The following is a 14967-nucleotide window of genomic DNA, read 5'->3' on the forward strand; positions in this document are numbered from 1 at the left end:
TAGGCCAATCTCCTTAATGAACATTGATGCAAAAATCCTCAACAAAATAATGGCAAACTGAATTCAGCAACACATCAAAAAGATTATTCACCACGACCAAGTAGGCTTCATCCCAGGGATGCAGGGGTGGTTCAACATACGAAAATCAATAAACGTAATAAACCACATTCACAGAAGCAAAGACAAAAACCACTTGATCATCTCAATAGATGCAGAAAAAGCCTTTGATAAGATCCAACATCATTTCATGATAAAAGCTCTAAGAAAACTAGGAATAGAAGGAAAGTTCCTCAACATTATAAAAGCTATATATGACAAACCTACAGCCAGCATTATACTTAACGGAGAAAAATTAAAACCATTCCCTCTAAAATCAGGAACCAGACAAGGATGCCCACTATCTCCACTCCTATTCAATATAGTACTGGAATTCCTAGCCAGAGCAATTAGGCAAGAAGAAGGAATAAAAGGAATACAAATAGGTAAAGAAACTGTCAAAATATCCCTATTTGCAGACGACATGATCCTATACCTTAAAGAACCAAAAAACTCTACTCAGAAGCTTCTAGACATCATCAATAGCTATAGCAAGGTAGCAGGATATAAAATCAACATAGAAAAATCATTAGCATTTCTATACACCAACAATGAGCAAACGGAAAAAGAATGTATGAAAACAATTCCATTTACAATAGCCTCAAACAAAATCAAATACCTAGGTGTAAACCTAACAAAAGATGTGAAAGACCTCTACAATGAAAACTATACACTTCTGAAGAAAGAGATTGAGGAAGACTATAGAAAGTGGAGAGATCTCCCATGCTCATGGATTGGTAGAATCAACATAGTAAAAATGTCGATACTCCCCAAAGTAATCTACATGTTTAATGCAATTCCCATCAAAATTCCAATGACATTCATTAAAGAGATTGAAAAATCTACTGTTAAATTTATATGCAAACACAAGAGGCCACGAATAGCCAAGGCAATACTCAGTCAAAAGAACAATGCAGGAGGTATCATAATACCTGACTTCAAACTATATTACAAAGCAATAATGATAAAAACAGCATGGTACTGGCACAAAAACAGACATGAAGACCAGTGGAACAGAATAGAGGACCCAGATATGAAGCCACACAACTATAACCAACTTGTCTTTGACAAAGGAGCTAAAAATATACGATGGAGAAATAGCAGCCTCTTCAACAAAAACTGCTGGGAAAACTGGTTAGCAGTCTGCAAAAAACTGAAACTAGATCCATGTATATCACCCTATACCAAGATTAACTCAAAATGGATCAAGGACCTTAATATCAGATCCCAAACTCTTAAGTTGATACAAGAAAGAGTAGGAAATACTCTGGAGTTAGTAGGTATAGGTAAGAACTTTCTCAATGAAACCCCAGCAGCACAACAACTAAGAGATAGCATAGATAAATGGGACCTCATAAAACTAAAAAGCTTCTCTTCATCAAAAGAAATGGTCTCTAAACTGAAGAGAACACCCACAGAGTGGAGAAAATATTTGCCAACTATACATCAGACAAATGACTGATAACCAGAATATACAGGGAACTTAAAAAACTAAATTCTCCCAAAACTAATGAACCAATAAAGAAATGGGCACGTGAACTAAACAGAACTTTCTCAAAAGAAGAAATTCAAATGGCCAGAAAACACATGAAAAAATGCTCACCATCTCTAGCAATAAAGGAAATGCAAATTAAAACCACGCTAAGATTCCACTTCACCCCTGTTAGAATAGCCATCATCAGCAACACCACCAACAACAGGTGTTGGCGAGGATGCAGGGAAAAAGGAACCCTCTTACACTGTTGGTGGGGATGTAGACTAGTACAACCACTCTGGAAAAAAACTTGGAGGCTACTTAAAAAGCTGGACATCGATCTACCATTTGATCCAGCAATACCACTCTTGGGGATATATCCAAAAGACTGTGACACAGGTTACTCCAGAGGCACCTGCACACCCATGTTTATTGCAGCACTATTCACAATAGCCAAGTTATGGAAACAGCCAAGATGCCCCACCACTGACGAATGGATTAAGAAAATGTGGTATCTATACACAATGGAATTTTATGCAGCCATGAAGAAGAACGAAATGTTATCATTCGCTGGTAAATGGATGGAATTGGAGAACATCATTCTGAGTGAGGTTAGCCTGGCTCAAAAAAACAAAAATCGTATGTTCTCCCTCATATGTGGACATTAGATCAAGGGCAAACACAACAATGGGATTGGACTTTGAGCACATGATAAAAGCGAGAGCACACAAGGGAGGGGTGAGGTTAGGTAAGACACCTAAAAAACTAGCTAGCATTTGTTGCCCTTAACGCAAAGAAACTAAAGCAGATACCTTAAATGCAACTGAGGCCAATAGGAGAAGGGGACCAGGAACTAGAGAAAAGGTTAGATCAAAAAGAATTAACCTAGAAGGTAACACCCACGCACAGGAAATCAATGTGAGTCAATGCCCTGTATAGCTATCCTTATCTCAACCAGCAAAAACCCTTGTTCCTTCCTATTATTACTTATACTCTCTCTACAACAAAATTAGAAATAAGGGCAAAATAGTGTCTGCTGGGTATTGGGGGGGGAGAGGGAGGGGGTGGGGGCAGGGGGGAGAAATGAACCAAGCCTTGTATGCACATATGAATAATAAAAGAAAAATGAAAAAAAAAAAGAAGTGTGAAAGCAATACAAGATGATCTCATGATCTCTCTCTCTCTCTCTCCTCCCCCGTCTCTCTGTCTCCCTGTCTCTCTCCATCTCTCTGTCTCCCTGTCTCTTTCTGTCTCCCTGTCTCTCTCTCTTTCTCTCTGTCTCTCTCTCTCTCTCTGTCACACCCTCCCCCCCGCACACACACAGTACCACTACCACCACTACCCCATGGTCTGTGTTTTTGCACTCGTTATTTGCCTATAAATGTCCTAATCTTTAGAACTGGATCTACCCACCTGCTCCCCACACACCCCAGTAACCCAAATCCAGCCCAGCAGATGGCCTCAGTTTCCTCCCTCTCTCCCCCACCCCAAAGGAAAAGAACAGTAGAGACTTGCTGGACTTTCACACACGGCAAAAAGTATCTGAGCTTCCTGCTTCTATACCAGGGTCAACTCTCATTGTAAAACAGAGGTGTCCTGAAACAGTTGCTGCTATTTAAAACTTGACAAGGACCTCAGTAGTAAACCTTTTGCTAATGAGCTTTTAAAGAAAGTTATGCCAATGCATTGATCTCTTAATACCCAGATAAATCTCGGTAGCCTTACAGATAAACACAGCAGTGACTTCTGTTTTCCTTTAGCCTAGTATCATTTTCAAATACAATTTTTAAATTATTTATCATCTTAAACATTAAGAATATGTGAAAATTGGGGTTAGGGGTATAGCTCAGTCATATATCAATCCCCAGCACCAAAAGGAAAAGAGTAACAATAGACATGTAAAAGTCACTTAGGAAGCCAAAATTAAGATAAAATCAAACAAATGACCACAGGATATTGAGAATTCAGAGAAACAGATATGCACACAAATGTAAAGTGAATTAATTCAAGTTTAAATTTGAACTTATCTTAAAATTTCAAGTTGAATTTTCAAAGTCATATCAAACACAATAGGTCAGGGAACTATGGAACTATTTATCTTCAGGATTAAATTCACTAATTTTAAATTAAGAAGCAAATTGAGCATTTGAAAAAGCAAAACAAGGATCTCTTTCTAACCTCAACAGGGAAAAAGCAAAAAGTGCCTCATGTGGACAAGCTGGTGTAGCTTTTCATTTTTAGTTGGCTAAAATTACTAGTTTGTTTTAATAACTACTTTTTCTCCTTACTAAATATACAAGAGGCTTAATATAGAAATTGTAGAAAAGACAATTAAGCAGAATAAAATACAGTACAAACCATCTAAGTACTACTATAGAGATAGCTACTGTTTTAACCAACCTCATTTCACACCTAAATTTAAAAAATAAACAAAGCTATAATTTAAAATAAAACTACATACCTGTTTTTGAACACAAACTATTGCTTTAATTTTCAGTAACTCACAGAGCTTGTTTCATAATATATACCAAATAAATGCACAAAGCTATCCAAACTATATTAGCTCTTTCTTTTTCAACTTTTAAGTACCTACTGATTTCAGTGATAACTTCTGCTGTCTTTCAGATGAAAAAACAAAAATACTAAAAAAACTAAAGGCAGTTCCTTTCTTAAATTCATGCTTCAATTTTCTTTCTTACATCAGATAATGAAATTGATAGCTATAAAATTAATCAGAAATATAACAATTTGTCCTTAATATGTACAAAAAGCACATCTTCTTAACAGGAAACCCCTTTTCTGTATGTTAAGTTCAAAATATATTGCAGTCACCAAACTTCAAAAACACAGTTGATATGGAGAACTGGTTATACTGAATATAAATTGAATGTTAAGCATCATTTAAATTGACAATCAAATAAAATTCACCCAGTTACTAGTGACTAATCAGTTGGACTCTATCCAATGGCTCTTATATGGGAAGAAAGGTTTAGCTTCATATTTAAATTTTTAAATTAAACTAGAGCAATTTGTTATTCACATGTTTTTCATGTATCAGGGTACCTAGACCTTATAGTGTACATTTTGCAAATCAGCTAAACCACTGATTAAACTTCAAAACTGTTAAATAAATAACTTCTTGCTAAACCAGACCCCTTTTTATACTAGATTCTGTTATCAATTGAGTATTCCTTATCTAAAATGCTTGGACCAAAATGTTTTAGATTTCAGATTTTTTTTTAAGATTTAGGAATATTTGCATACTTATAATGAGATATTTTGGGGATGTGATCTAAGCATTGACACAAAATTCATTTATGTTTCACATATACCTTATACACACAGCCTGAAAGTAATTTTACCCAATATTCTTACTAATTGTGTGTAATTCATGCTGTAGAATTTTCTAGTTGTGGTATGTTGGCATTGAGAAAGTTGCAAATTTTAGAGCATTTTGGATTGCAAATATTTGGATTGAAATGTTCAATAGTTATATAGATATATAATTATATAATATATATTTTTTTAATATATGAGAAAACAAGGGTGGGAATGGGGAACCAGTTTTTGGCTTTAGTAGCAAAAATCCTCAGTTTGGGATATACACTTCAGAATAGCTTGAGAGTCATTAAACTAGAACACATTTATAAGTACAATTTAAATTAGCTCTTTTAATAACTTTTATAGCATTTAATCTTTTAAAGCATCAGATATATTTTTTTGGAGGGGCATCAGATCTTTTAATGCCTTTTTAACATTTTGGAATACCTGAGTTATCTACCATCTCTAGTTTGCTTTTGCCTTCTGCCTTTGAAAAACACAGACTTGGCTCAGTTGAATAGCAGCCTAGGGTCACCAGGGCCCTTATGGAATTTTTGAACTGATGCATCTAGCCAGGCCTCCATGTAATCTATCATTTAAGATCCAGGTTGTGGCTCAACTGGTAGAATGCCTGCTGGCAAGCATAGAAAAAGATCACATTTGTCTGTGCCTCCACCCTTGATTTCCCCAAATTCTCAAATCTTCACTGACCTTGATGTTCTGAACTTTGGTAGCTCTCATCCTGGAAGACCATTACACAATCTTGCCTGGTTTGGTAATCATTTATATCACCCCTACTTCTCCAACCAATGAGCATCACCCTGAGGGATGACTGACATACTTTATTTCTTTTCTGTGCCAAACAAGTACAATGCTGAACAAAGAATGCAACCAATACTTATCCAGACTTTAATTGATTCACTGTCTTCTATGAGATTTCTGGGATTTTATTTCAATATTCCTTGATAGGGAATAATATAATTCCTTCAACTAAAAAGGTAGTATTCTTTACTTCACAAAACTTTGTGTGTTCTTTACCTTCCAGTTCATTTTTAACACTTAGCCAGGCTGGCGTGTCAGGTGTCAGAGGCATGCTCTAAGTTATGGAGATCATGTGCAATGACAGAAAGTCAGTCCAGGGATTGGAGCAACCAAAGTGCCCAACACTGAAAGTGACCACAGAGGCAGCAAGAAGGAATACAAGCCAGCAGGCTGGATGTTTTGAAGAATACTTAGTTCAGGCAGCTTTGAAGATGTTTGCTTGCTTGCTTGCTCGCTCTCTCTCCCTTCTTTCTTTCTTCCTTTCTTTCTGTTTTTGCAAAATATGCTAAAGGATATCGTCCTATCTACCTGCTTTATATGGTAAATTTTTATGAAAAAAATCACAGTTTGCATCTATTTTTTACTTTGTAAATTGGCTATGTCACAACATTATTTTAAAAACTCTCAGAACAATCTTTATATTCAAATTATAAACTCAATTTTTGTAATAAGGAGGAGACTCAAGGAAAAAAACAAGAAATCACAATTTTTAGCTTACCATACTTTGGGGAAAATGTGAAGTAATTCAGATGACAAATATTAAAGGCTTCAATTCTAACATCTTTCCAGATTCCCTGGGTAGGAAAAGACGGCCCCCAATCCCAACTAAAGGAACACTGCTCCTATAATTCCAAGGGGGAAAGAAGATACATTGGATTACTCTGAAATTTAAGCATTATGAAGAATACTTAAGTATTATGCATGCACGTTGATCAGTTTATTAAAGTTGCCATAACAAAATACCACATACTGGGTGGTTTAGGAAATTAAATTTATTTTCTCGTAGTCTGGATGCCAGAAGTCCCAGACCAAGGTGTCGGCAAGTGACTCTTGTGAGGCTTCTCTTTCCTTGGCTTGGAGATGGTCCCTTTCCTGCTGGTCTTTTCTGTGTCAGCATCCCTGGTGCCTCCCTCTTCTTACAAAGTTGTATTGGATTAGGGCTCACCCTGACCACCTCATTTTAACTTAATTATCTTTATAAAGATTATCTCCAAATACAATTACTTTCTAAAATATGGGGGGATTACAACTTCAACATGTGAATTTTGGGAACAGAATTCAGCCCGTAACTCTGTGTGTGTGCGTGTGTGTTCAGCCTCTGTGTTGGCCCAAATTATCCCCTTCTGGTGTTCATTCCCTTGTATGCTCCCCTCCCTTGAGTATGAACTAGATATAGAGAATCACATCCAACCAAGAGAATATAGCAGAGGTGACATCACTTCCAAAATTAGATTATAAAAGACTGAGTTCTGTTTTGGGCACTCTCTTGTGCTCTCTTTTGGCCAAGGGGCAAGCCAGCTGCTGTGTCCGGGAACAGCACTGTGGAGAGGCCCACATGAGTAAGCTGGGAAGCTGATCTGGGTTCTGCCAATAAGCATGAATGAGCTCCAAAACACCCTTCAGCCTTAGTCAAAGCAGTGGGGACTGAGCCCAGATGGCAGCTTGACTGTAACCTCACGAGAGACCTTGAGCCAGAGGCACCTAGCTAAGCCGCACTCAGATTCCCGACTAAAACTTATGACAACAAATATGTGTGTGAGCTAAAAAGCTTGAGTGCAGTTTGCTACACATAACAGATAATTATTATAATAACCAAAATAACCCAAACAACATACTAAATTTGGTAAAAATGGTCTAACAACATAAAATCAAACTATTAAGCATTTTACATTTATTCTTCAAAACATATTACATTGAAATAACATAATATATTACTTCTTTTATATATTAGCTCTTAGTACATAGTCCAGGCTAGCCTTGAACTTGCAACTCTCCAGCCTCAGCTTCTTAAATGCTGGGATTATAGATGTGAACAACTATACCTGGCTAAAAGTTATTAAGTTTCTCCAAAATATCTCTGGACCTAAACACTGTATTAAATATAACTATAAAGAATGGGGAACTATATTGAAAAATAAAGATATTATGAACAAGTTTTTAAAAAATTCTAGCTAGACTTGTCACCCTATTTTTTAAAATTTTTAAAATTTTTTTGGTGGGACTGGGGTTTGAACTCAGGACTTCACACTTGCAAAACAGGCCCTCTCCTGCTTTAGCCACACTTCTAGTCCACTTTGCTCTGGTTATTTTTTGGAGATGGTATCTAGCTAACTATTTGCCTGGATCTCAACCTTCCAAGTAACTAGGAGACAGGTATAACCTTCAGGATGAATTCAGAAGTCCTTGTTTCTGAACACAGAGCCCAAAATCTTTCAGTTCAAACTTCAGACACTGACACAGGTGGCAGATATTTTAGCAGTCTTACTGGCTTGCATACCTGCCTGAGGAATCATGATACTCAGTTTCCATATTACAAAGTTACAAAGGTTCAAATTCAAAAGTAGGAAAGGGTTCTCCTAAGATTATCACAAGCAAAATTCTTCTAATTTCTTTTTTAAATTTAAAAAATTTTTTTTATGTTATCACTTTTACATTTATTTACATGTGTATACATTGTTTGGGTCACCTTCCCCCACCCCACTCCCCTACTCCTGCCCTCTCCCTCCCTTCCAGGCAGAATCTGTTCCACCCTCTTGTCTTTTTTTGAAGAGATAAGAAAGACAGCACTTTTGCTAGTTTGAGATAAAGATACAGAGAGTTTCCCAGCATTGTTAACTTCTTAAGAGAAAAAAATTATTTTCAAAAACAGTTAACTATGAGGCTATGCATTCATCTTTTAAACAAGAGTAAGCACCAGAGGCATTCTTACAGCACAAGAATTTGCCTAAACCCTGTATCTACGGTAAAGATGAATTTGATTCCACTATCGAGAAACACACATACTAAAGCAGCTTTATAGCATTTACATGTGCCTAAATTCATGACTTAAGTATCACATTATCATATTTGAGATGAAAACCATTGTGGAGACATTTATAGGAGACTTTGTAAGTATACATGCATAATTCTTTTATTGTTAATAGGGAGAAGGAGCAGAGTAAAATATTTAACAAAATAATTTTAAGTTCTACAAAGGAAATAGACATGGAACATTTAGCCAGAGGTTAGGAAATGGAGGTGCCAAGACATGTTTTTAAAAAAAAAAAATTGACGTTTTTTGAAGACCTAAAGGGTGAGTGCCATTTATCCACCAAAATTAGAAGGAAGAGAAATACAAGCATTTCTTGTGCAAAGACCACATGCAAAAGTCTGGAGGTGCAAGATAACATGCTGTATTCCAGGAGATGAAGAGAAGGGTGAGAAGGTGAGGAGGAGACTGGAGAAGAGGGCACGTGGGCAGACAGAGCTAAGAACTATGGACTTCAACCTATGGGAGATCAGAAGCTGTTGAGTTTTAAGACAAGTGTTGTGATCATTTTCCTTTGAATAGACCATTCTAACTGCTTTGTGGACAGTTCAATGGAGGAGGCAAGTAAAGTTGTAGGATTGACAGGTGACTAGAGCAGTATTTCATGCAAGAAATGACTGAACTCAAGACACAGTAGTAGAAATGGAGCATGCTTAGATTCAAGAGCAACTGAAGAGATAACATTCACATCATCAAAACGACTTGGTAATGGGTTGGAGGAGGGAAAAGAGAGAGAGGGAGGTATGAAGAATAACTCCTTGGTTTCTGGCTCAAGCAACTATTACAGATAGCTTTCTATCCAACAAAATGGAAGAAGGGTTTAGATCACAAGTGCAGTGCTAGACATTCTGAGCTTTAAGTTCCTGTCAATCAGGCAAATGACAATGTCAAATAGGATTTGAGAATAAGGTCTGGAACTGAAGAGAGGTAGGGCCTAAGATATAATATTGGGCATTACTGGCAAGTCAATTGTTTACTACAGAAATGAAGGGAAATGAGGTAGGCTAGCAAGGGTACAAAAGCAGGGGAGAAAGTACATGAAGTGCAGAGAGAGTTGAATAACTTTTTGGGGGGTGGTACTGGGGCTTGATCTCAGGACCTTGTGCTTACCAGGCAAGTGTTCTACCACTTCATCCATACCCCTAGCTGGAATAATATAACTTTTAAGAGAAGGAGAATGTGGACACACAGACTTAGAAGGAAGTGGAAAGCAAAGAGGATGGTGTCAAACACTGTGTTGTGCTTTGAAAACAACATGTTCCACCAAAACTCATGTGTTGAAATTTGGTCCCCAATGCAATGTTTAGAGATGAGACTTTGGGGAAGTGATTGGATCATGAGGACTCAGACTAATCAATGGATTCACCCACCCATTAATGGATTCATAATTTGATGCAATTACTGTGACGTGGTGGGAACCAGGAGGTGGTGCCTAGTTGGAGAAAGTTGGTCACTGGGGGTGTACCCGTAAAGGGTATACCTTGTTCCCAGTTCCTTTCTCTGTCTCTCTGCTTCCTGGCCGCCATGAGGTGAATAGCTTTGCTCCACTACACCCTTCCACCATGATGTACAACTGCTTCACTGCAGGCCCAGAAACAATGGAGCCAGTGTCCAAGGACCGTACCAAAATAAATCTTTCCTCCCTTAAGTTGTTTACCTCCCTTAAGTCACAGAGATGAAAAGTTACTAACACACAATGGAAAGGGGGAGTTGAAAAGACAGAGGCCATCATCTAAGCTGGACAGAGAAGGAAGCAGAAAGAAGCAAGAGGGAATTTACATTGATATGGAGAAAGTAGAAAGAAGTAATGGGTGAAGGTGAGTAACATTTTGTTCTTAAAAACTACATGTCACAATGAATCATGCATTAGAATAAATTTAAGTCCCATGCTGGAATGAAACTCAAAGAAAAATAATTACCTTTGTGGATTGTATCTTTTGTTAGATTTTATAAGAAACTAGCAATAAAATATGAGAACACGTCAACTGATATACTATCTTTGCAGAAAGCTGCCAAGTCACAAAAATCATTAATAAATTTTCACATCTGGTGAAAAGTTTGATAAATCTAAATGACAAAAATAATTTATAGCTATATTATTAGCCACATATTTTTTCTTCCTTGTTGCATAATTTCTGAGACATGCTACAGGAAGGAAACTTAGACAATTCAAACACAATGGATTTTACTCAGCCATGAAGAAGAATGAAATCTTATCATTTGCAGGTAAATAGATGGAACTGGAGAACATCATTCTGAGCGAGGTTAGCCAGGCTCAGAAGACCAAAAATCGTATGTTCTCTCTCATATGCAGACTTTAGATCTAGGGCAAATGCAGAAATGTAGTTGGACTTGTATCATATGACAAGGGGAGAGCACATTCAGAAGATATAGGAATAGGTAGAAAACCCAAAACATGAAAGCGTTTGATGTCCGCACTCCAGAGGAAGTAATACAGAAACCTTAAAGTGACAGAGGTTAACATGAGAAGGGGATCAGGAACCAGTGTAAAGATCAGTTAGAGATGAATCAACATGGCTTGTAACACATTTGTACATGGAAGCAATGCTAGGAATCTCTCTGTATAGCTATCCTTAACTCAACTAGCAAAAACACTTTGTCTTCCTTATTATGCTTATGTCTTTTCTTCAACAAAATTAGAGATAAGGGCAGAACAGGTTCTGCCTGGAAGTGAGGTGGGGGGGAGAGGGGGAGAGGGTGGAGGAGGGAGGATTGAGGGAGAAATGACCCAAACAATGTATGCACATGTGAATAAATGAACAATAAAAAAAAAGTTGAAGATCCTCCACAAAAATCCAGATCATCTTTTGGTTTTTATTTCATTTTCAAGTCCCACTGAGGGATCAGGAGATTCTGAAGCCTTCAATCAAACATTTCATATGCTGACACATGTCATCCCAGAGCTAAGCCCCATCCATTCGAGAGAGCATTACCTTCCGGATAAAGTTGACATGGCATTCACCCTTCTGCACAGGTGGAGGGCAATTTGGAGGCACCTCGTAGCGAGTGTGAGCTTTGCTCTGCTGTGCTGCGTATGACACTGCTGACTGGAAATGCAGCTCAATGGAGTTGACATCTCTGATGATACTAGTAATATCAAAGCTCTGAGTTAAAGGGAGAGAAGAGACAAACCCATGATGTGGAAGTGGTCTTGTGTATAAAATTTTAGATAAAGACAGAATGTATGAAAGATGCATAAAATAATTCAAATCTAGGATTAAACTCATTGGCAGGAAGCACCTCTCCAAAATAGTGTAGTCTAAGTTAGTTGACCATTTTTAGATATAACTAAGCATATCTTTCTATCGAAGCAAAGATTTCTAAGTTTCTCCTGTTTTTGCTGACAGGATCATGGTTCCAGGGAAACAGAGCAGAAAATATCTTTAGCCCTGGAATGTCTGCTCCAGCTATTTGCACTTGGTTTGAACTGCCAAGGATTCCTAGACGCTACATGACAACCTGACTCTCTGGAATGCATAGCATGTCTTTCTAAGTCATAAGTTATTTTCGTTTGGAAAAATTATCCTTGCTGGGTGTGGTGGTACATGGCTATAATTCCAGCACTAGGGAGGCTTAAGCAGGAGGATGGAGAGTTTGAGGCTAGCCTGGGCTACCTAACAATATAATATCCTTTTTCAAAAAAAAAAAAAAGGAAGAAATAAGAGTGTACCATTGAAAGGGAAGGGAGATAAGGATATAATCTTGATGTAATATTCTAGAAGGAAAACATTTTCTTTTGAACTCATTTGCCAATCGTCACTTCCCATGAAATTCTAGATCATCAGACAACAGAGAAGTGAACACCAAGATCAAACACTTCATACATGCCAAGAACTTGTCAACTCTCTCATATTATTTGCTTATTAAAACCCTACGATAACTTCACAGGACTCATAGTATTCCCATTGTTCTACAGGTGTGCCAACTGAGAAACACAATAACTTACCCAGTGCTTCAAACACCTGGTACTTGTCTTGTGGCCAACTATGCAGTTATTTTTCTTTACTCACAAGAACACAAACATGCATGGGTTGTTTTTTAATCACCTGATGTCATTATCTACTTACATATCTGATAAACATGTTGTCTGTTTTCCCAATAGTGACATTATTGAACAGAATGCTCGAAACTGTATCAACTCCTTCAAAAATCAAATTTACTTTTTGCCATTTGCTAAAAAAAATTAAAACAAGATGTGTAAGACATTAACTTAAATAAGTCTTTTTGTAATTAGTTAAGAACTAAAGAAATAAATGTTTCACAGAAAATATACATTCTTAAATGGCAGTTTCTAATAAAGGTTTCAGGAGTACTGGTTTCATAAATGTTTTTGTTCTTCCTTGATCTGGCTTATCTTTCTCAATAATGTACCAATCATAAGGAAATCAAAAGTACAACTTCTAATTTCAAAATACCTTGGTTATTTTTTTAGTTACTTCACAAAGTACTTATGACGACTAAGTTAAGTAGTAAACCCAAAATGTTTTCAAAACAATTAGATTAGCTAGGCACCAGTGGTTCACACCTGTAATCCTAGCTGCTTGGGAAGTTAACCTGGGGAGGACTGAAGTTCCAGGCCAGCTCTGGCGTAAAAGTTTACAAGACCCCATCTCAACAGAAAAGGCTGGACATGATGGCACACACCTGTCTTCCCAGCTACTACTGGGAGAATTGTCGTCCAGGCCACCTGAGTAAAAAGCGAGACCCTATCTCAAAAAGTAACCAGATCAAAAAGGGCTGAAGGCATGGCTCAAGTGGGACTAACAAGTGTAAAGCCCTGAATTCAAACCCCAGTACCACTAATATACTCTGTGTGTATTTGTACACATATACATATACATTAGATTTACTGACACTATCTGAGAGAACACATCTACCACTAACTAATACCTATGAGTGAAAATTGTGCACCCGGTACTCTCATAAGTCTTAGAGGGAGCAGTCTCTGAATTTCAAGAGTCTGCAATCTGGTGGCATTCAAGCCTAATACACAGGAAACAAGGAGAAACCTTTTAATCAGTCTATCCTTTGATAGCTTTTAATGGACAACCACAAGGTTATCAGAATTTATGTTATAAGGAAAGACTTCAAGAGGGAAGCAAGAACTTAAAAGAGAGAATGAATAAAACGTGTTATAACCATGCAACAAACTATTATACAGCAATAAAAAGGAATTAAATACTGTTACATGCTACAACGGTGATGAACTTTGAGGCAATTATTATCCTAAGCAAAAGAGCCTCATCATAAAGGACCACGTACATTACGAGTCAGTGTGTATGAGCTTTCTAGAACAGATGAGTCCATAGAGACCGAAAGTAAGTGGCTGCCTAGGGCTCAGGCAGAGATGGAGGAAGGGAGAGTGGACAGTGACTGCTAATGGGTATGGCTTTCTTTTGAGAATGAGGAAAATGTTCTAAAATTGATTGTGGTGATGGTTGTACAACTCTGTGAATATACTAAAACCACTGAGTTGTACTTAAAATGAATTACTTTTAATTCAATTTATGTGTATATCAATGAAGTTATTTTATTTTTTAAAAAATAGGGAGAAATGCCTAGGCAAAGGGGAAACTCTCAGAGAAAGTGCTAACAGCATCAATTACTTTAAAGTCAAAGACTTGATTCAAACATAATTTGGGCTAGGAGCTCAAGGGGAGAAACCTAGACAAGTAGGCGGAGGGCGGACGCAGGTAGTGTTACAGAGACAGGCAACATTCTTCAGAAGCATTTTTGCAGATAAGCAGAGAAGTTAGTACTTGATTTGTCAAGAAAAAGATACTTCATATTCTTGGGCAAAAATATGTCAGGTAAAATTAACATTTAGAGAAGAGAAGTCTACTGTTTCTGTGTAGGAAAGATTGGAGAATAAATAGATAAAGCAAAATATTTAACTAGGTTGCTCTGATCTTTCACTAGGTGCTCACCTTATAGGTGCAGTTGGAAACTTGAAAATAAGGAGATGGGGGCTCAACTAAGAGAAATGTTAAGCAAAAATTAATAAGATTTAGAAATAACTGAATACAAGGTGACAAAGAAAGAATGTAACAAGCCAAAAACACCTTAGGCACCAAAGATTGGGAAATAGTGCTACAGTAAAAGAAACAATGAGGCTTCTAGGACTTAAATTTTAAGAGTAAAGTCAGTTGGTTGACTTTTGGATATGTTAAGCTCAAAGTGAAAAAAAGACTCTTGTGGGAGATAT

At 37.2% G+C, this 14967-nt stretch overlaps 1 protein-coding gene across 1 annotated transcript in view; it reads right to left on the reverse strand.

Annotated features, from left to right (window-relative positions):
- Positions 1–14967, reverse strand: part of Manba (mannosidase beta) — an 88302-nt gene that overhangs the window by 61221 nt on the left and 12114 nt on the right. Inside the window, exons 3-5 of the mRNA XM_020158587.2 lie at positions 12830–12935; positions 11696–11866; positions 6432–6555 (exon numbers count right to left, since the gene is read on the reverse strand). Coding sequence (XP_020014176.1) covers positions 6432–6555; positions 11696–11866; positions 12830–12935 — 401 coding nt within the window. The remainder of the gene's footprint in view (positions 1–6431; positions 6556–11695; positions 11867–12829; positions 12936–14967) is intronic.

The sequence above is a fragment of the Castor canadensis genome, chromosome 9 (assembly GCF_047511655.1).
Source record: "Castor canadensis chromosome 9, mCasCan1.hap1v2, whole genome shotgun sequence".
NCBI lineage: Eukaryota > Metazoa > Chordata > Mammalia > Rodentia > Castoridae > Castor > Castor canadensis.